The 21,654-nt window shown below is 38.1% G+C and overlaps 6 protein-coding genes across 9 annotated transcripts; 5 read left to right on the top strand and 1 right to left on the bottom strand.

Annotated features, from left to right (window-relative positions):
• The first annotated feature begins 938 nt into the window (after positions 1 to 938).
• LOC125224466 (SUN domain-containing protein 4) lies at positions 939 to 4,370 on the top strand. Of its 3 annotated transcripts, none has more exons than XM_048127868.2 (5): positions 939 to 1,176; positions 1,838 to 2,077; positions 2,434 to 3,794; positions 3,872 to 3,957; positions 4,059 to 4,370. In XM_048127868.2, exons 2-5 carry the CDS (start codon positions 1,918 to 1,920, stop codon positions 4,309 to 4,311), a joined length of 1,860 nt encoding a protein of 619 aa, XP_047983825.1. In that variant the 5' UTR covers positions 939 to 1,176; positions 1,838 to 1,917; the 3' UTR covers positions 4,312 to 4,370. The 3 variants fall into 3 exon arrangements, with proteins under 3 accessions (XP_047983825.1, XP_088919479.1, XP_047983826.1); XM_089063353.1 differs by lacking the exon at positions 939 to 1,176 and adding an exon at positions 1,232 to 1,256; XM_048127869.2 differs by lacking the exon at positions 939 to 1,176 and adding an exon at positions 1,339 to 1,663.
• Positions 4,371 to 5,496: 1,126 nt separating this feature from the next.
• ATSPS4F (Sucrose-phosphate synthase family protein) lies at positions 5,497 to 9,922 on the top strand. 2 transcript variants are annotated; one of them, XM_048121977.2, is made up of 14 exons: positions 5,497 to 5,859; positions 5,937 to 6,026; positions 6,102 to 6,319; positions 6,425 to 6,488; positions 6,582 to 6,781; positions 6,858 to 7,329; positions 7,411 to 7,533; positions 7,649 to 7,780; positions 7,858 to 8,034; positions 8,120 to 8,173; positions 8,243 to 8,305; positions 8,394 to 9,218; positions 9,300 to 9,427; positions 9,498 to 9,922. In XM_048121977.2, exons 1-14 carry the CDS (start codon positions 5,512 to 5,514, stop codon positions 9,760 to 9,762), a joined length of 3,159 nt encoding a protein of 1,052 aa, XP_047977934.2. In that variant the 5' UTR covers positions 5,497 to 5,511; the 3' UTR covers positions 9,763 to 9,922. The 2 variants fall into 2 exon arrangements, with proteins under 2 accessions (XP_047977934.2, XP_088919272.1); XM_089063146.1 differs by having other exon boundaries at positions 9,482 to 9,596.
• A 64-nt stretch (positions 9,923 to 9,986) lies between these two features.
• Positions 9,987 to 12,709, bottom strand: LOC125219887 (tropomyosin). The gene is made up of 12 exons (XM_048121980.2): positions 12,574 to 12,709; positions 12,417 to 12,478; positions 12,192 to 12,278; positions 11,889 to 12,022; positions 11,715 to 11,773; positions 11,585 to 11,639; positions 11,459 to 11,506; positions 11,106 to 11,133; positions 10,883 to 10,992; positions 10,567 to 10,614; positions 10,255 to 10,374; positions 9,987 to 10,114 (listed from the first exon to the last, which is right to left on the bottom strand). The coding sequence occupies exons 2-12, from the start codon at positions 12,463 to 12,465 to the stop codon at positions 10,055 to 10,057; spliced, it is 798 nt and encodes a 265-aa protein (XP_047977937.1). The 5' UTR covers positions 12,466 to 12,478; positions 12,574 to 12,709; the 3' UTR covers positions 9,987 to 10,054.
• A 109-nt stretch (positions 12,710 to 12,818) lies between these two features.
• On the top strand, positions 12,819 to 16,314 carry GDPD4 (PLC-like phosphodiesterases superfamily protein). The gene is made up of 9 exons (XM_048121979.2): positions 12,819 to 13,010; positions 13,355 to 13,441; positions 13,871 to 13,968; positions 14,278 to 14,338; positions 14,409 to 14,489; positions 14,629 to 14,721; positions 15,371 to 15,460; positions 15,819 to 15,946; positions 16,026 to 16,314. The coding sequence occupies exons 1-9, from the start codon at positions 12,819 to 12,821 to the stop codon at positions 16,192 to 16,194; spliced, it is 999 nt and encodes a 332-aa protein (XP_047977936.1). The 3' UTR covers positions 16,195 to 16,314.
• Positions 16,315 to 16,777: 463 nt separating this feature from the next.
• On the top strand, positions 16,778 to 18,809 carry LOC125219889 (uncharacterized). Its single transcript, XM_048121982.2, has 5 exons — positions 16,778 to 17,085; positions 17,174 to 17,244; positions 17,648 to 17,753; positions 18,192 to 18,324; positions 18,418 to 18,809. The coding sequence occupies exons 1-5, from the start codon at positions 17,003 to 17,005 to the stop codon at positions 18,613 to 18,615; spliced, it is 591 nt and encodes a 196-aa protein (XP_047977939.1). The 5' UTR covers positions 16,778 to 17,002; the 3' UTR covers positions 18,616 to 18,809.
• Positions 18,810 to 19,410: 601 nt separating this feature from the next.
• On the top strand, positions 19,411 to 21,274 carry LOC125219888 (RING-H2 finger protein ATL7-like). Its single transcript, XM_048121981.2, has 3 exons — positions 19,411 to 20,020; positions 20,113 to 20,195; positions 20,815 to 21,274. Exons 1-3 carry the CDS (start codon positions 19,763 to 19,765, stop codon positions 21,152 to 21,154), a joined length of 681 nt encoding a protein of 226 aa, XP_047977938.1. The 5' UTR covers positions 19,411 to 19,762; the 3' UTR covers positions 21,155 to 21,274.
• The last annotated feature ends 380 nt before the right edge of the window (positions 21,275 to 21,654 follow it).

Genomic DNA, 21,654 nt, shown 5'->3' with positions numbered 1-21,654 from the left:
TTAATAATTAGTTATTCAATAGATGCTTGGAAGTAGTATACTCCCTTCGTCCCAGTTTAAGAGTAAGATTTAGTTATGACACGAGTTTTAAGAAATTGATGGAGTACGTAATAAATGAAGTGAGGTATTGGTTGTTGGAGTGTGTAATAATTGAAGTGAGGTAGTGGAAAGTGAGACCTTTTTGACTTTTTGTATGTTTAGAATTTTGTTTTGTTTTATTTTTATGAAAGTAATGATATTTGCGTGTAAATTTGATGAATAATGGGATTAAATTTTATATTCAAATATGGTAGATTCTAAATGTAACTCTTAAACTGGGATGAAATGAGTAGTTCATTTTTGGAAATACTCTCAGTAGTCTCCATATTACACGTCTTAAATTTCTATTTTGAGACGTCCTTTATTAAATATCTCATTCAACTTATACTATCATTTTTCATAAATATATCTTATATTCTGTTCATTTCTTTTACTTATATTATAAATATAAATTAAAAACGAGTAGTATATAGAGAAATACTAATTCTTTTTCACTTTTTTTTTATTGTTACAATTTTAATACTATATATTTGAATTTTGAATGAAAATAAGAGGCGACAGGTGCACTACGAAGGAGAAGCCCAATTACAACAGTCGACGCTGGGCCCAATCCCGCATGAATCGGTGCGCCAAATTGGGTCCAGCTCAGCATCAATTATTTAAAAAACTACCGACGCCACGTCACCGCACTAGGTCACCGCCAATAGAATCCCTCCACCTCTACGAAACGACGTCATCTTTGTCTCAACTAATGAACAGAATCAACCTAATTAATTACAATTAATTAGTTGGCACCAAAACCTAATCAATTTACCCCCATTTTTCAAAACTCCCCTCTGTCGGCCGTTAAAATTGTTTGTTTCTGGAATAAAATCCCATTAATTTCAGTTTTCAACAGTAATTATCCAGCTAAGCCGACGTTGTGGAGTGAAATCCGAATTGAATTTCAAATCCTAGTTCTTCAATTTCGATAATCAAATTGCCGTTTCATTAAAAAAAAATTCCCCTTTATATAGCAAAAAACAAGGATCGCTTCGCTGCATGCAATCTTAGAGAGAGAAAGTCTCTTTAAGATCGGTTAAACAGTCTTTTCTGAGTTTTCACAATTTCAAAGACATTTAAGGAGGCGGAATTCAGGTGACTTGGTCTTTTCAATTCTCTTTTTTGTGGAATTCGTTGTGAATTGCTTGTCTCGGATCAGATCTTGATTTTGAAAGGTCAATTCGATCTTTTTTATTTGTAATTTTGTTTTTTTTTACCCTCCCTCTCAAGAATCGAGGGTATTGGGAGGCTTGATTTATTGAATTTCGTTATTTGTGAATTCTCCCCATCAGTTCTTGGTAGGAGTGTTCCTTATTCATCAAGTGTGATTGCTATACTTTACGTCACTGCAAAGATAAAATTTTGATTTTTTCTACTCAATTAAACCATGCCAGCTTCTTGACTTTATCATCAGTCTTTGCTGGAAAGCAAATCACACGTTTCTGTACCCTTCTATAGAATTATTTTGTTGTGTTAATGGATTGTATTTATATGTTTTTTCATGATATTTTTCTAGCTTATTTTATCATTGTATCAATCACAGGTTGGAGGGTGGGATTTGGGAGTTTTGCAAGTTGAGATTGTGAGATGTTTCTTGTTCAATTTGTCATTGGATCTTGAAAATTTGCAGTGATCTATTCAATTTTGTGTCCTTGCATTATTTGTGGGATTGATAATGATTTCTGTTGTTGTGTGGGAATCTATAAGAAGATGTTCTCTGCTTATTATACTGACTGCAAATGTGTTTCTTTTATAGGTAATTACATCTCTCGGTGAATAAAGATCAGTTTTGGGTAAGTCTGTTTTGTGATCTGCAGCAAGCTGGATTGATGTGCGATGCAGAGGTCACGGAAAGCTCTTCTACAAAGAAGAGCGGTAAAGGAGGCAATTTGTGGCAAAAGTCGCTTGTATAAGGTCTCTCTTTCTGTTGTTATCGTTCTATGGGGCGTTGTGTTTCTCTTAAATACATGGATCGGCCATGGCGATGGCCAAACAGGTTTGTCGACTATCTGATCTTCCATCAGTATTTTGCTTCATATTTCAATACTCCAATCAATGATTGAATACTGAAATTACATATTACATTCATTCATAAGCAGATTAGTATGTCTTCTGTTTCAATCCTTTTAGTAATGTTTAGCATTAGAACTCTGTGTGTGCCTGTTCGGGTTGAATTATATCCTAAAAATTTAGGCAGCTACTCGCGTTTATTGCTCTTTATGTTAACCTAAATCGTTGCTTCCATCTTTTGACTTGTTGGTATTGTGATATTGACTTTTGTAGTTCCCTTTATTTTTATAATCTGCATTTTCATCAATAAATAACTCCATCTTTTCTTATTGATGGATGCAGAAGTATCAGAGTATTCTGGTAATGCAACAAGATGGGGTGAAGAAGAAGTGTCTTTTGGCAGGGATGTAAATAATAGATTATCTATGGATGAACATCCATCACATGGAATTACGAGATGGGATGAAGACGAAGCGTCTCTTGACAGGGATGTAAATCCTAGATCAACAGATGGAAATACACATCCATCAGATGGAACTACGAGATCGGGTGAAGGTGAAGTCCCTTTTGATAGGGAGGTGAATAGGAGAGTATATGTAGATGGACATCCATCGGCTGGAACAGTCTCTGAAAATGGTTATACCGATGATAATAAGAGTGAATCACTTGTTAAATTGGCAAAAGAAAGTTCTGAATCGGCTGCCGTAAGGAAAGATTCGCCTGGGAATATGGAGAAGGACAAGTCATTAACCAACGAGTTGTCCCGTGGAGTACATATAGGTCTTGATGAATTCAAGAACAAAGCATTTAGCTCGAAACTTAAACATGCAACGGGTAAATCTGGAAGCATAATGCATAGATCAGAGCCTGGTGGAGAGGACTACAATTATGCTTCTGCTTCTAAAGGAGCGAAGGTTTTGTCTTTCAATAAGGAAGCCAAGGGCGCTTCTAATATATTGAACAGAGACAAAGACAAGTACCTTCGAAACCCTTGCTCAACCGAAGAAAAATTTGTCGTGATAGAGCTTTCTGAAGAAACGTTGGTCGATGCTATAAAGATAGCAAACTTTGAGCATCACTCTTCTAATTTGAAAGATTTTGAATTATTAGGCAGTGCTGTTTACCCCAGTGATTCGTGGGTAAGTCTTGGAAGTTTTAGTGCTCAAAACATGAAACATGCGCAGGACTTTGTTCTTCCGGAGCCAAAATGGGCGAGATACCTTAAACTGAACTTGTTGAGTCATCATGGTTCGGAGTTCTACTGCACACTGACGTTCATTGAAGTGTACGGTGTTGATGCTGTTGAGAAAATGCTTGAGGATCTGATTTCAGCTCAAGATAAGGTGCCCCCATCTGGGGAAATATTAGAGGATAAGAAGTCTGGTTCGAGCCAACACGTGAGCACTGAAGTTGCGGGTGATGAAGATCTAGTTGAAGAAACTGATACTATGATCAGAACCCCTGAAGAAATCCGTCATAAACAAGTAAATCGGATGCCTGGGGATACCGTTCTTAAAATTCTAATGAAAAAGGTTAGATCTCTGGATCTGAATCTAGCTATTCTTGAGCGGTACCTAGAGGAGATTAGTAGCAGATACGGAGACATTTTCAAGGAATTTGATAGAGATATTGGACACAAGGGCGAACTTCTAGAGAAGATAATATCCGATCTCCGGAGCCTATCTCGAAGCAATGAAGATATGGTATGCAAAGTTTTATATTCGTTTCTTGATCGATACATATGTAGTTATTCTTTCTAAACCCGTGTCTCATTGTGCAGAGCGAGGAGATCAGTGAGCTTTTGTCTTGGAAATCTCTTGTTTCCGTGCAGCTGGACAGTATACTCAAAGAGCATGCCCTCCTCAGGTTTTCATCAATCTATATTCTATTCCTCTTTTTCGCACCTTCCGTTTATTTGAGTCATGTGCTCGTTTGAATTCTGAGATGGTTGGGTTGTTTGACTGCAGGTCGGAAGTGGAGACGGTAAGAAGGGATCAAACACACATGGAGAATAAGGGAATTGTGATATTTCTTGTTTGTGTGGTGTTTGGATTCATGGCAATTTTGAGGTCATTTGCAGATAAGGTGGTACAGAATATGAATATGAATGTGGATAGTTGCAGCAGTGATTGTGTTTCCAGGAAATTTTGTTCAGAGAAGTCATCCTGGTTTTACCTATTGCTCAGCTGTAGTATCACTATAATTATTCTCTCATTATAGAGATTTTTCTTCATTTTGTGTCACAGTTTATATAAAATTTACCATTTCTTTTGATGCTATTATTTATGTGAATAATAACTAGAGAAAGAGCAAAAATTCAAAATATCCATTAATTGCGGATGCATTTTTTTTGGATGAGTAAATTGCACTTCTTCAATTAATAGAATGGAGACACATTCTATGTTTATGGATTACCATATAGTATTATTCTAAATATATGGGGAGTCTATCTATTTTTAATAGATTTTGATCACTAAAAAGTGATTTCTAAATTATGAAGCCCTATAAAGCAAGATGATGATATAACTATAAAGGAACCTATTTGCACATGCGAGTATTACTCTAGCCCTATAAAAGATTGAAACTTTTTATGAAGATGATAAGTTTGTAAAAGAGGGAAATGATGGTAAATTCGAAATTTTATAGAAATAAATTCCCTCAAAATTCAAAAAATTAAGTGTTTAAGTAGGAGTAGAGTTTTGCTTTATGAAGATGCTTAATCCCGGAAACAAGGTGCGCGTTTGAAACGTGTTTTTAGCCACGGCTGCTGAATGTGAATGAGATATCAACATGGCCATTGAAGAGAGAATAAAATGTTTGGATATTCGACCAAATATCCACTCTAGTGCTAGATGCTTTTGCAGCAGCAACTGTTTTGGGAATCCTAGTAGAAAATTGTTGTTAGTGTTAAAATCTGGCATCTGATGCTGCTGCCTTAAACTGCAAGCATATGTTGCTTCTATTCACATTTTTTTATGGCATATGCTTGACATAATTGAACTAGTTGTAGATTCCTTACTATTTGTTGAAGAAAGAATTGGACTAGTGTTCTTGAAACACCACCTAATGCAACATATGCTGGAATAATTCCACAACCAAGTTAATTTACCCTTTAATGATTCTTGATTCTTTTATGTACTCCAATTATTAGGGAAAAAAGAACAAGTTTTCCCATTTTCCGAATAAATTTACTTTCTTTCAAAATATGTATCTCAAGACACTTGAATAGTGATTGACATGAATGGTCTGATAATATATTTTAAGAATAAGATATGGAAAAGGATTAGTGTTAATCCGATTCTAACAACCATTTCAAAAGGTTTCAAGCAACACCTTTTGACGTTCCTTGCTGATAATAAAAAATAGAAACGAGATAGAGATGATTAGTGAATCCCATGCAGGGAATAAACTGAGGAAATAATGCAATATTCGAGCAATAAATTTGGCTTTATAAGGATGGCCTTGTTTCTTCTCTTTCAAACTCAAACTTTTCTAAGCAAAGAGATGGTGAACATGGGAGAGAACGAGTGGGTTAACGGGTATTTGGAGGCGATATTGGACGTTGGAAGTGCAAGGAATGGGAAGAGGGATGCAGAGAGCCGAGGAAGGAACCAAAAGAAGAGCTTAAGGAGTAAACTCGATGAGGAGATGTTGAAGTTCGACAAGATAGATATCGAGAAGGATAAGGTGTTCACTCCTACTAGGTACTTTGTTGAACAAGTTGTCATTGGCTTCGATGAGGCCGATCTCCATAGAACTTGGGCCAAGGTATGTGTGTACATATCATAACAAGTGAAGATATTCATTGTAAATTGTAACATGTGAGATTGGCTATGGATGCACAGATGATAGCAACTAGGAATTCTCGTCATCGCAACAACAGGCTTGAGAATATGTGCTGGCGTATTTGGCATCTCGCCCGCAGAAAGAAGCAGGTGAGAGCCCTTGTAAGATGGGAAGCTGCAATGTTTTGAAAGTGAATCAAGACTGACAACTTATTCTACTTGCAGATGGCAAGGGACGCAGCGCAAAAGCTAGTGCAACGGAGATTTGATAGGGAGAAAGCGCGTAGTGATGCTGCACGGGATCTTTCTGATCTGTCTGAGGGAGAGAGGGACAAAGGAGAGCCTAATCAAGCTGGCCCGGTCTCAAACATTCCAAGAATAAGTTCGGATACGCAGCTTTGGCCAGATCACCAATCCCGACAACTTTATATTGTTCTCATAAGGTAAGTATAAATAGAAAATTCGATTGGAAAATAATACAATGTTACTGTCTGGATGGCATATGATGGGACTAGTTTTTCATATAATGTCTAGTGTTTACTATGCAGTCTTCATGGCCTGGTTCGCGGAGAAAATATGGAGCTTGGACGAGACTCTGATACTGGCGGTCAGGTACTTCTTTTTTCTTGCACTGGTGTAGACTGTAGAGAGTTGTTGAAATGTATTCGATGCGATGTCACTCACTTGTTTCCAATTCTTGATCAGGTTAAGTATGTGGTGGAATTAGCCCGGGCTTTGGCCAGCATGGAAGGGATACACAGAGTGGATCTTCTCACGAGACAGATTACTTCGCCCGAGGTTGACTCCACCTATAGTGAACCTATAGAGATGCTTTCATGCCCCTCTGATGGAGTCGATAGCTGTGGGGCCTACGTTGTCCGAATCCCTTGTGGCCCGTCTGATAAGTACGTATACGCTTCAATTTCCACGCGACTTCCCTCTCAAGCAAGCTCGACTGTAATTTGAATATTCATGGAACAGATACATACCAAAAGAGTCTCTATGGCCTTACATAGGTGAGTTTGTTGATGGAGCTCTCAGCCACATCGTCACCATGGCAAGAGCTTTGGGGGACTCTGGAAAACCGGCATGGCCTTATGTTATCCACGGCCACTATGCAGATGCAGGCGAAGTTGCAGCGCGCTTGTCTGCTGTCCTAAACGTGCCAATGGTGTTAACGGGGCACTCCCTGGGTAGGAATAAACTGGAGCAGCTACTCAAACAAGGCAGGCTCTCCAGGGAGGACATCGACAGCTCCTACAATATAATAAGGAGGATCGAGGCTGAGGAGTTGGGGTTGGATTCGGCTGAGATAGTAGTGACGAGCACCAAGCAAGAGATAGAAGAGCAGTGGGGTTTGTATGATGGATTTGATCTACAGCTGGAGAGGAAGCTGAGGATAAGGAGACGGAGAGGAGTGAGCTGCCTCGGAAGATACATGCCAAGGATGGCGGTATGAGCTTATGTTTCTCGATGCTGTACCTTAGATAGCATACAAATGACTGATATGAAGCATCAAACTTGTTTTTTATAGGTTATACAACCAGGTATGGACTTCAGCAGTGTGGCGGAGGAACTATTGTTAGACGGTGAAGGAGATCTCAAATCGATGATTGGTGCTGACAAGAAACGTCCAATGCCTCCGATATGGTCAGAGGTCTGGTTTTGTTAATCACTAAAAATTCCCAATCAAGGAATGACAATACAATAAACCACAAATAACCACAATATGCCTACTGTACTATTAACACAGATTGATGATTCCGATGCAGATTATGCGTTTTTTCACCAATCCTCACAAGCCTATGATACTAGCATTGTCCCGTCCGGACCCAAAGAAAAACATAACAAGTCTACTCAAGGCTTTTGGAGAATGCCAGCCCCTTCGAGAACTGGCAAACTTGGTAGTGAATCGTTTTAAATTTCTAATGCATAACTGAGCTGCTGATCAGAAATCTAAGATAAAATCCTAATCTTGCAGACACTAATATTAGGCAACAGAGACAACATTGAAGAAATGCCCAACAGCAGCTCATCTGTGCTTACAACAGTACTCAAGCTCGTTGACAAGTACGATTTGTACGGTCAGGTAGCTTATCCAAAGCATCACAAGCAACCCGAAGTTCCTGAAATATATCGCCTTGCAGCCAAAACCAAGGTGAGTATATTAATGATAGATAAATCAGCTGTTATGGTGCTAGTGATCAATAACATTCGAACCATTTGATGGATCTGTATTGAAGGGCGTTTTCATCAATCCAGCTCTAGTCGAACCATTCGGTCTCACTCTCATAGAGGTCAGTGTAATGCAAGCTGCTTTGAAATTTGTAATAGGCTAAGTTGACTTAGTAATATTCATCCTTCAGGCTGCTGCTTATGGACTACCCGTTGTTGCCACAAAAAACGGTGGACCTGTTGACATATTAAAGGTAAAAAATCGGTTATTCTTAACTGTTATCGACAGGAACTCATTTTTATGCATGAACTAAGCAAAGGTCTTGGTTTCGAACCAAGCAGGCACTCAATAACGGTCTGCTTGTCGATCCACATGATGAGAAAGCCATCTCAGATGCTCTTCTAAAGCTCGTTGCTGACAAGAACCTCTGGAAAGAATGTCGGAGGAATGGCCTGAAAAATATTCACAAGTTCTCATGGCTGGAGCACTGTCGTAGCTACCTCTCGCAAGTTGAGCATTGCAGAAACTACTACCCGACAAATCTTCTTTCTGTCATGCCGATTCCTGAGGAACCACTGAGTGAATCACTCCGTGGCATTGAGGACCTATCTCTGAAGTTCTCTATTGATGTGGATGTAAAGGCTAATGGGGAACCTGATGATGAAACTAGCAACCAGCAGAAAATCATTGATTTTATTCTACAGAAAAAGGCGACTTCGGTTGGAAAATCAGTAAATATTTACTGTCCAGGGAGAAGGCAACGGTTGTGTGTGATAGCCATTGATAGTTATAACAGTAATGGAAGCCCTGCTGAGGAATTGCCATTGATTATCAAGAATGTTATTCAGGTCTCGGAATCGAAGTGTATGGGGATAGGCTTTGTACTATTGACAGGTATGAGTTTGCAGGAGACGAAGGAAATGTTGGGGAGTGAGGTAAAGCTAGAAGACTTCGATGCACTGGTTTGTAGCAGCGGAAGTGAAATGTGTTATCCTTGGAGAGATTTGGTTTCAGACCAAGACTACGAATCCCACATTGAGCGCCGTTGGCCAGGTGAGAATGTGAAAGCAATAGTAACGAGGCTTGCAAGTGTAGAGAACGATGATGTGCAGCTCAGTCGATGTGGCTCACGATGCTACTCATATAGCATCAAACCTAAAGCAAAGGTGCATTTTTCACCAATGTTTTCTGATATGAATATTTACGAGGGAAATAACTGAATCTCATACATGCAAATATTGTCACAGGTTCATAAAATAGACGATCTAAGGCAGAGGCTACGTATGAGAGGCCTAAGGTGCAACATGGTCTATACTCATGCTGCATCGAGATTGAATGTTATACCATTGTTTGCATCAAGATCTCAAGCAATAAGGTGTGTCTTTCATTTCACAAATCAAGTATTTGAGTTATACTGTTTGACCTTAAGGTATATATATGTGCAGATATTTATCTGTGAGATGGGCTGTAGAGATGGAAAAGGTGATTCTATTCATGGGGGAAAGAGGGGACACGGACCGTGACGATTTACTCAGAGGTGTTCACAAAACTGTTATCCTTAGAGATTCTGTTGTTTATGATAGTGAGAGTAAAGTGCATAGTAAGGACAGCATGTCCATCACTCGGGATAACAAAGGAGTAACTTTGGCAGAGGGCTTTGAAGTTCATGACATTTCCAAAGCCTTGGATTTTTTTCAGAATCCGATATGATTTGTGATAGCAGCACAAGTGACTGCACATGTCACAGTGATGCAGACCATATTATCGACAGCCATGTAAAAGAGAAGCAGAAATTTGAGGTAGATAATGCAAGTAACTTATCGCTTGAATCAAGACTATATAGAAGGCGCATAAAATGAAGTTTTATATATCCCCTTTTCTTTTTTCTGCACCAACCATGTAGCATCATATTTGATAGTCTATACTTGCTAAGAATATGTTCAAAGATACATCTTTATATTTCCTCGTACGTTCCTTCTTTCTTTGCCACCTCCCGAACCCATTAATCCAGCTTAACATTGTATTCCTCACCACATGAGCACCTTACCTTGTGTGAGATTTCCTGAAGATGAAATAATTATTATACCATCAAATAAAAAGCTATATTTCAGAGAGTTGATCACCAGAAGCTATAATGCCAAGGGAAGAACTTCTAGCTTACATACAATGACTGAAAATGTAAAGATAGAGTGGCGAGCTTACTTTCAATCTCATAATCTGAAGTTCAAGGGATTGCACGTACTCAGCTTCTCCAGCTTTATCGGATAAGAGTGCCTGAATCTCCTCTTCCAAGCTTTTCTCACTCATGTCCCTTAGTTCTGGCTGGAATCACTCACCATCATCATCAGATGTTAAGAACATAATAAAAGGAAAATATATCAGTTTCTTTGTTTCTTCATTGAGTATGTTGACCATAAACTACTAAAACTCAAAATAACTTCATTTTCCAACGCACATGATTTGCAGAAAACTAGGTAATAAATGATTAGAGATATACACACTATTGGAAGTCACCTTAAACTCGGTCATTTTAGCCTTCACTAGCTCAAGAGACTGCTTCAGCTGTCACCGGAGTAGTCATGCAAAAACACGAGTGTTGTTAAAGTTACTTGATTAACTCGAGTAACATATCTGAGCTAAACCAACAGTTCATTTCAGCTACAAATCTTTGCCAAGAAACAAAGCCTAACATTTAATGATGTGTATCCAAACCCATGATCAATTACTCATATGCATTCCAAGAATATGATTATTTGTCGTTTGAAGTATGAATCTCCAAGTTGGAAAGGACAAAAAATTGTGTATCCGATAACAAGATGCGTATGCGAACCTTAGCATTCTCCAAAACAAGATTTGATTTTAGCTGCTTTATTTCATCAAACTTAGCCTTAGCAGCTTGAAAATCCTTCATAATGCTTTGGTCCACACCATCAGGGAAATCTGGAAATCATCAAGGCTTTGTTATACCGATTTGATCGATTACCCCTAGCAGATAAGATAGCTTTGTCCTTTACATCCATTGATTGACATGAAAGGGAATGCACATTTTGTACCTTTTATTCCATCGTTATTTTCATTTACCTGCAATAATGAATTACATGTAGAGCATGAGAGTGTCAGAGTCAGACAAAATAAAGTTCGACACTTATCAACCATGTTTGTGATATGTCTAGTGTTGTGGTAGTCAAAGGAACATTTAGAAAGGATGGAGTGCAGTTAATTGTCAGCCTGACCACAGTTTATGCTCATTCAAAATCTCTACGTGCTAAACGTTAGTGTTGTTATGAATTTAATGCTAGTTATAGATCTAGCACATGATCTTCGATGGATTTTTGTATTGCTCCCCTAAAAGAGCATGCAGTCATCATACCTACAAATATCTACAGGAGAAAGTTTAAGAAATTACCAAGTCATCTCTGGTTGTTGAGCCAACATTTTGAGTTTTGACCCACTTCTGCACAAGTAAATACATGTCGAATATTACTGGTAAATGTTGCATGGCCGATTCAAAGGGTTACACAAGATCTCAGACCTGTTGCTCATTTAGCTGTCCACTGAGATCCTCAGTAACATTCTTATAGTGTGCACTGTATAGGAGCAAAACATGTTGTCATGTGATATTAAAAGCTTTTCCAGATATGAATATATGATCCACTTGTTACCTTCGGTCCACAAGTTTTGCTGAGAGGCTCAGTCTTTCCTGCTGCATTAGCTCCAAAGTCTGCATGTCGAGAGGAATAAAGACTCGAATACTTAACTTATTGATCAAACAAGTATGAAATTTATAGGATCCTTCTTCATAATATATAGGTCTACATCCATCATCCAATATTTACCTTACATATAGTGTAAAAATCAGCTTCAAGAGAAGCAATTTTCCTCTGTTTTTCCAGAATCTTCAAGCAGATCTCCATTTTGGCTCTAGCTATCCGATCAGCTTCTTCCTTGACTTGCTTAGTATCATTCCTCACTGCATTTTATCGAAATTACAAGGACTCAGATCAGGTGCACTATAAAATCCAATTATGACAAAATAAATGTTCAAAAGTGAACAACAATTCCTAAACCAAATGACCACAACACTAATGTCAATGTGTGATGAAAATCAATGTGGAAGAAGTTTTTTCCTATATAAAAACCTGAATCGAGATCCTTTTGGAGATTCTCAATAGTAGTGCTCTGCATATGCTCTTCCACTGACATTTTAGCTGCGTGATCCGCCACATCTGCAATTCAGTGGATTTTAGTTTCAATCTCACACTTCGAAAGCTTTAAAGCCATTTAACAACATCAAAAAACAAAATATCAAGTAAAACTCAAGGTAATTTAACGAGAGCTAGATTATCGAGAGAGAGAGAGAGCACCGTTGATCTGAGAGCGCAGCGTCTTCATGTACTGAAATAATTCCTCCATTAAAACTGCTGATCTATCCATGAAATTGCATTCAGTTACACAGCACATGTTTGCAAATTCAAATGAACTCAAATAGACATTGAAAATGATCGATAATTCCAGACCTACCTTCAGTTTTTGAAATAGAGAGAAGAAGAGAGAATTTTGAATTACGCGGGTATCTGGTTGTTTATATATGGAGGGGAGTGGAGGAATGTTCTGGTGCAGGTGAGGTGTAGGGATATTACGGCGAGGTGTCAGGGCTATTTTTGGAAGAAAAGTACTACTGTTTTAGAAACTGCAGCTGATTAAATTCAAGCTGTGGGATTTTGGGAAAGCTAGGAGACAAACGATCTTCTTCACCAGGGGGAGAAATGGCAGCGCTAATCTCACGATGGGATCGGCAACAGCAGCGGCTCCGCGTTCAAAGAGGCGCCAATGTTCCACGAAAACTTGGTCTCTTTTCGTCGAGGAAGAAACTCTTTAGGTTCCTATTGATTTCCCTCGCCATTTTTGCAATTGTTCCCCCTCTCTACTTCCATTTCAGCCTCCGCCGCTTCCGTCAGGTTCCTTTTTCCTTTTCTATATGTATCAATTTTTCTCGTTGTATTGCTAACTTGATTGATCGAATCTCGATCAGGATTGTATGCTTGTATGGCGGTGTTTCCGGTGTGATTAAACCTTTTCTTACTCTTACTGTGTGAAATTTGACAGAAATGGCAAAACCTTTTTATTCATTTCTTTTCATGCTATGCTGTTGCATTTGTTGTGGTGGCTTATTCATATATTTTGAGCGTTAGTGAAAGAGTGACTGATTCCAGATGTTTGATGGAATGAATCTCTGAAATAAGAAACATATTTGAGTGCCTGTAATTAGGTTATCGTCTTATTGGCTGCTATGTATTTGCAGATGCAATTACGAAAGTGCAGCTGGATGTCGAGTCCACCTTTAGTGTGTGCTCATGGGGGTGACTCAACCAAGGCTTTCCCCAATACCGTAGGCATCTCATCTTTATTCACTTAGCTTATTTCATTTTGCTTGTATTTATCCAGAATGCACACCAGCAACTTCGTTCCCTAGTTATGGACTGAATCCTGCAGGGCGGGTTCTGTGTGTTGAAACACTTTAGCCTTTTGACCTTAAATTTTAAGGTAGAAAGGCCTATTGATGATACATATTGATTGGATTACAACGCAAAAAAAATTGATCGGAGTGATTGTGTTTGTTGGGTACTGAAAATATGGCAATGATATTGTTTGTTCATCTCTGCCCTTTTCTGATCTTCTTAATCCACTTCTTTATATGATCCTTCTACTCTTAGTGTAAAAACAAAAAAAAAATGAGATATAGAATAGAAGTGAAGTTATGAAATTGCTCTTAAATTGTATGGATTGTAATATCGAATTGCCTTCATTTATGTGGCAGATGGATGCTTATAGAATTGCTTTAAGCTCTCGAGCAGATTGTATTGAGATCGATGTATCTCGTTCTTCAGATGGATTATTGTTAGCTCTTCATGATAGGTAATCATGTTGTGTGTTTAGACATTCACTGGTTATCTCCTTGGAATGTTTCCTATGATCTCTTCACGTTTTCAGATGATTATATAATCACAAAAAAGAGTGGCCTTCATCAATGAAACTAGAGTATGCATAGCAATCTTTGAGTTTGCTACGTGGTGTCAAAGTAAAATCACTGCCAAGCAGAAACAATTATTTGACAACCTCAATATCGAAGAATTTCTGCCTACCTTTTTCTTTAGTTTCACCTCTCAAGTTATGTTTTGCTTTTGAAGATGTACTGGAATGTTGATTCTCACATATTACAGGCAGGGAACTGCAGCGACTATCTGGAAATACTTCTTCTAAAGTTGGTTATTTGAGCGGGAAAGAGGTGGGCTCCCTCTAGAATGTCAAATACTTAATTGATCAAACAGGGATATTGATATACTCAATTGCTGTAGATTGTAGATCTGGGTTCTAAACATCACCAATCCTTGGAGTTCAGTGATTTAAACATCCCAACCATTGAAGACGCATTAAGGGTAAGATGGAGAACTCTGTCTCTTTTTCTAGTAAAAAAAATCTCGGCAACATGATTCTTGTAAGGATCTCCACTGGTCAAATAGCACTAGCTCCTAGATACTCTATAAGTGTTCTAAGCTTGGTTTTATTGTGGATCAGTCAGTATCAGGTTCAGTTAAGCAGGTGATTCTCGATGCTAAAGTTGGACCTCCACTATATGAGAAAGGACTAGCAAAAGATATCCTTTCTGTTGTAAGTATTCTTAAAGATTGCCAAGATCTGTATTGGTTTGTGTTGTATTGTGCAAGTTTTGGTTTGAAATGTCATTTCTATCATTTGGATCAAATTTGGTTCCCCTCTATAGCAGTTTACTTCCTTTGTACCAGCATGTATTTTTGTTCGGAATACATGAAAGTTCATTTGTTAGATTATTGTGCATGTAAAATAGAAAATGCAAGTTACATTTGGAATTGTCTTATTTAGGATCAGAATATTCCTCCTTTCACACACACAAAAAATTATGTTCTTCAAAAACTGTGATATACCTAGAACTGTTCGGCAAATGAAGAGAATAGATAATAAAGAATATATCTTGATGGAAGTTTCTGAGTGGAAATAAGTGAAAATTTGTTTGTTTGACTGTGGTAAGCTAACTTCTACAGTTATACAGAACAAAGAGGAGGCTGCAGTTTTCAGGGCCATGTTAACAACCCCTAAGTGCAAATTCTATAATCCAATTTTTTCCATCTAAATTTTTCCATGCTTATAACTACCAATAGTGCAGATCCAACTGTTGTTCCTATTCTGCATTGAGAATATGAATCATTCTATCTTCTTAAGTGAATGCTGACTAGTTTTCCAGAAAGAGTTGATTGCTGACTTGAAACCTATACTTTTACAGGTAGAAAGAACCAACTGCAAGAACTGCCTTGTGTGGGCGAAAAGTGACAGCCTAGCAAGGGAACTGATTAGATTATCCAATGATACAACGGTAAAAGAAGGCTTAAACTGCTGTGTCTTTATATTCTTATACGTAAAAGTAACTTCTTATAGACATTTTCAACTCGATGATTTCTTTTCAAAAGAAAGAGCACTTATATATGGATTGAAGTTATGGGAGATGAGTATCAACAGAGTTAAAGACTAGTTTTGGCAATGTGAATTTAGAGAAGGGTCAAGAGACAAAGCACTTGGGATGTGTATGTGCATGTGATATATGGTTAATCTTAAGATGTAAAATGTGGAGCAAAACAAAAGCTTCGCCAAATATCAAACTAAGATGTTGATTGATTTTTTTGGGCATAATGTTTTATTGATACTGCTACATGTGTGGTTTGGTTTTTATGAAGGTGGGGTACATCGTAATGATGGATCCATCAAGTGGAACTAGGATGCCGTTGTTGAGGATGAGAGGCGCTGGGGTGGTTGGCGTCTACCACCCATTAATCGATGAGAAACTTGTGAAAATCCTCCATGAGTAAGAATTTCAAGATAATTTCATTGGAGTAAATACGATGTATATAGCTGCATATGTTTGTGACGAGTAGCACTTGCAGGAGGAAGAAGAAGGTTTTCGCGTGGACAGTTGATGAGGAGGAATCGATGCAGAAAATGTTGCTGGAGCGTGTAGATGCAGTGATTACGGGCAATCCTTCTCTGCTCCTGCAAGTCATGCAAGATCGCAGGAAGCAATGCTTCGAGGATGGCTTTTCTCTCACTTCTTAGATGCTGCCCCAATCTTCATCAGATCCTCATGTATCTTGAAATGGAATTTTGTTTTAGTCGATTGACATTACTCAACTCTCTCAGATGAGCAAATTTTAGTAATAATAGCAGTTCCTCAGAGATTCCACTTCTCTTTCAGGTAAAAAAAAATTATTACGAAAAAACACAACACTCGAAAGTCAAAAACCTTACGTTCGAAGATATCTAACAGTGTGACTTCCTATAGATCTTGGGATCACAAGAAAAATTAAGTATATAAATCACCTGTCATGAATATTAATCATTTAAATTTTATAATACTATTTTTTCCGTTCCACAAAAGATGTCACCCTTTCCTTTTTGGTTTGTCCCACAAAAGATGTCACATTTTCATTTATGAAAAAAGTTCTCTCTCACATGAATATAAAAATTATATTTTCTCTCTCCATTTAACACACAAAATAAAATTTCCTAAACTCTCGTGTCGTCCCACAAGTGTGACATCTTTTATGAGACGAGGGAGTATATGGTTAGTAGTAGTAATATGGAGTGAGTGGGAAAAGTAACGAACAAAATAACAGCCGGTTCAATACCACGTTGTATATCAGATTCCCAAATCTGATTTTAACCAACCAAGAACCGACCAAGTCTGAGAATCAGCAGAGATGCGACACACTCTGCGAATAACATCCAAAATTTTTCAAATCAAACAAATCAAAATTCCATCTTGATTTGAGCGCAGGCAGCAGGAATCAATCCATCAATCAAGCGTGATCGGCACAGCTCACCGATAAGCAAGGATTCATCACTCAAGCAAAATCACGCAGCGATGGCGAAACGCTTTGGATGTGGATCTTTGGTGTCGTGGCTCCGCCGAAAAATTGTGGACCCTCTTCACCAAATCCTTCGCCGGTTAATCCCTTTCCCAAATTCAATTCGTTTTTTTGACTGATTGCGGCAGCAGTGCTCACTGAAATTTGGGCAATTTGTTTGATTTTAGGGGAGCCGAGCCCAAGCAGCTCGCATTCTCGGCTGCGCTGGGAATCACTTTAGGGATCTTCCCCATCTGTGGTATCTTTTCTTATCTTTCCTTCTTCAACAACTGATTCAGCTTTATTCATTTCTTTATTCGTATTATATACTACCTCATGTATTCATTTTGAGCTGAAATTGATCCTTTTTAAGGGTTCTAGTTTATGCTTTGATATTTTGTGTTTGAGTTCACTCCCTCAAAAAAGGCATATTGTGTCGGTATCTACTAAATATCTGGCTTAGCAATTGGATATTTGAAAGTGCAACTAGCTAATGTGTCTCGTGATTGGATGTCTTTTACTAACTTTTTGCTAATGTATGTTGTCTCGTGTGGTCGCCCTCTTTGATGTTACATTGCATATCATAAATATCTGAAATTATGGACCATAAAGATGTGATCTTGATGGCTTTCTTATACTGGGAGCTTTTGAATTTTTACTAGGGGTTACTGTGTTTCTATGCGGGTTAGCTATTGCGGTGCTTGGATCCCATTGCCATGCTCCAACTGTAATGCTGACTAACTTCATGGCTACTCCGATTGAGTTGAGGTAATCCTTTAACAAGCTCAAGTCGTTTCAGTCCGTTCTGTAATTCAATCTTTTCCCAACCTAGGATAGTCTTTTTTCTACTACTATGCAATATTCATGACAAGATTTCTGCATGCTTCTCTTCTCTGCCTTTACCATCAAAATCGTGATGCGGGGTTTGATGAGTCATATTGCCGAAGTGTTTTTTACATGTTTGGGATTGAGGCTTGTGTACTATGGTTGTGAGTGTCCCCATCTTCATATTGGTTCGGAGGGTATGCACAAATGTAATCTAGCAATACTTTCGTCTTATAAACTCGCGTTTTAGTCTGTGACTGTGTGTATAAAACCACGTTATATCATACTCCACTATTCTATGACTTGGATTTCTACCTTGGCAGAAATTTTGAACAACGAATCTCAAATTTATGATTTTTTATCTACTTCTTCTCTCAACAGTTTGATGATCCCCTTTCTACGATTTGGTGAATTCATTACCGGTGGACCTCATTTTGCTCTAACTTCGGATGCTCTTAAGAATGTCATCACCGGACAAGCTTCATGGGAAGTCCTGTATAGCATTTTCAACGCGGTATGCAACAACATTCACATTCACATCATCTCCTGCTGTCTAGTGTTTTTGAACAAAATAGGGATTAAACCGATAATATTGACATATGTGCAGCTGCTGGGATGGTTTGTTGCTGCACCATTTATTTTAGGCGGCCTCTACGTGTTATGCTTGCCATGTTTCCGGATGTTGGTTCACAGGTTTGCTGTCGTTCCTACAACCCCAAAAAAGCCACTCGGCTCAATTGGGAGCCCAAGAAAGACTCCCAACTCCCCCCGTGAAGTCAGGCTAAAGGTCAGGACGTATGATTAAAGAATCAACGGTACGCCATCGCCATCGCCATTGGACACACCTTAGATACAACTGTTTCAAAGCTTTTTTTGTACAGGCTGCTCTTCTAGCATGTAAATGTTGTACCCTAAATTCTATTTTTTTCTAGTTTCTTTGTCATGTTTCTCTTACAAGGCATCGTGAATCAGACTTTCAATTTAATTTTTTTAATCTCAGCATGCATTAGCTGTGCAAGAAGACAACGTGAGCAATGCTATTTTCAATCATGAGTAGTCAAAGGAATTAGAAAGGGAAAGGATGCATGAGGCATGATACTTAATTATGTTGATTTCTATAAGGTTAGGAATGTGGTATCCAAAGAGTATGATTCGGATATTTTGATTACTTTTTTAGATTTAATTTAGGATTTTGCGAGTTCTTAGTGCTAACTGCTGGCATCTAACAAAATATAATATCTGCATATTAATTTAGTACTAGTTGATAATAATAAAAGACCAAAAATGTGGTGAAGGGATAAAAAAAATGGACAGTTCGCCGCGCGGCAGCTATTGACATAACTCAATCTTGATTGTTAAAGATCACCTACTACCAAATGACTCACTGTTTTTCACATACCAGGAAATATCTAACAGATTATATTATTTTGGACAAGTCTTGCAACGCTTCGCATACAACAAAATGTTGTAATAATATTTTTCTACTTAAAATCTAATCTAACAAGTTTGACATTTCAAAATAGTGTCTCATTTTTCTATCATAATCCTTCCAATAAAATTAGTCTTATTTTCATCAAATGAAACTCTCTATTTGTTCCCAATTAGTTCTACTTGAGGAGAGGAGACCGTACATGGTGAAAATGTGTGTACTGTAAGAAGCTGACAAAGAAGTTTTTATGAGAGAGAAACAGCTCTCTCTCTCTCTCTCAACTTTATCTATTTAGGTGAGAGTTTTTGTTGAGATCTCTGTCTTTCAAACGAATCCCAGATCCTCCTTGCTACACTTCTCTCCACAGCTACAAAATACGACCTTCCATTCTCCCAACTAATTCCGCAGCTCATATCCATTTCTCCAAAGCAGGGAGTGAAAAAAATCCAATCTTGCTTCGTTTAATCAAGTGGGGTTCAGCAAATGCGATCTAATTTGGATCCAGAGGAAGTGAGTGTCGGTGATGTCGCTGAGTGTGAAGAACGGCATTTCAGATCAAGAAATAGGCAGCAGTGGTAGCAGCAATTGTTGCTCCAATGGCTCTTCGCAGCTGAAAATCTACCAGACTTTCATCTTCTCCGTCCCAATTTTCTTCACTTTTATACTTCTATTCTTGTTTTATTGGTTCTATCTGCGGCGGCGAAGGGCGGACTGGTCTTCTCTCAGAATGAGGGCTAATAATTCTGTCCTAATGTCTGAAATCGGCAATGATCTCTCCAGGGTATGTAATAATTTCCTTGAGATTTGAGACAGTTCTCATTAGTATATAGATATATAATGCTCTAATTTAGTTATAACTGTTGATTGGTTTAGTGTGAGCTTGGGCTAAAGAAGGAGCTGAGGGAGATGCTGCCTGTTATTGTCTTTAATCAGAGCTTTTCTGTCAAAGACACACAGTAAGTTTGGCCTTTATTTCATTACTTCATCTCAATTCAAGATGCTATGCTGTAAATAGATGTATTGAAGTTTACTTGTCTTGTCTTTGGTGTTTTCCCCCTTTTCACTTGTTCTATAGAGTAGATGTATTTCAAGGGAGAATTTCTTAGGACGTGTTTTCCCCTCATTTTGACTCCAATTTTGGATGGTATAATCATGAGTGGTTGGTGTGTTAACAGTACTTTGGGGAGTTGCCATGATAAAATTATCAAACATGAGATAAAAAAACATGGGGACTACTCAAATGTGATAAAAAAAATTTATCTTTTTTTATCCCTCATTTTGTTATGATAAATTTGTAACCAAATTGAATGCATCAATGACTCTATTGTATAAAGTTGGGAAAGAAATCTCCATCTGTATAACTGGATTGGTCTTAAAAAGAAAAATTTCTGATGTGATTTTTATGTGCCAAGATGCAATTTTTATGTTGTGGGGCTCAAACATTTCTTATGTGAGGAGTATGGCTTTTGTTTTTAAACATTGATGATTGTTGGGAAGTAATAGTGCATGGTTGCATTATTGGTTCCATTGCAACTCTTGCATCATTCACTAAAACTTGGTGGTTTGTAATGGCAGATGCTCGGTGTGCCTAGGGGAGTACCAGGCCGAGGATAAGTTACAGCAGATACCGAGCTGTGGGCACACGTTTCACATGGATTGCATCGACCTCTGGCTAACCACGCATACCACTTGTCCACTATGCCGCCACTCCCTTCTTGCTTCGACTAAACCTCCCCCGGATACCCAACCGTCTGACGAAGATCCTGAAACTAGTGATGAAGAAGCCGCCAGTAATGAAGATCCTCAAACTAGTGAACCGTCTTCGGAGGGTGATGGAGAAGGGGATGCTGCCATCGCAAGGGATCAAGATACCGGGCATGGTGACGAAGAAGGTGAAAGGGAGACTGTGAAATGAGTCTACTCATGAATTGGAATTATTGTAGTAGTTTTTCTTCATTAAGAGGCATCTTGTCTCTATTTATGTGTTTTTCCAACACTTGGACAATTCAAATGTATGATTAAGGTTCATCAGTCACCATCTCTACCAAGTACCAACCCACGTTGAGTGAGTGTGTGTGTGTTGATTTATTTATATTTGGCTGGAGAAGAGATATTTATGGCATACATATGTTTAAACTCACATAGAATGATCGGTTTATAGTAAAAAGAGGTAAATTTTTTAAAAAATCACAAAGTTTGGTCAATTTTTAATTAATTTTGCAATTTTTTTTAAAAATGGCTAATTATGTCATAATTTTGATATTTTTTCAGTTGTCTCATATTGAAAACTTCTAGCGTGCTACGTGTTTGAGTTTATTGACGAAACGCTTACATCTATAAAAATCAAAGATGTAGTTGACTCGGTGTATTACATGACATTGTCGAAGTAGGTAAACGTTTTGTCTAGTATATTTC

The sequence above is a fragment of the Salvia hispanica genome, chromosome 1 (assembly GCF_029641045.1).
Source record: "Salvia hispanica isolate PSC_SH4W2 chromosome 1, Shi_PSC_v1, whole genome shotgun sequence".
NCBI classification, from domain to species: Eukaryota; Viridiplantae; Streptophyta; class Magnoliopsida; order Lamiales; family Lamiaceae; genus Salvia; species Salvia hispanica.
This window is presented reverse-complemented; position numbering and strand designations above follow the sequence as displayed.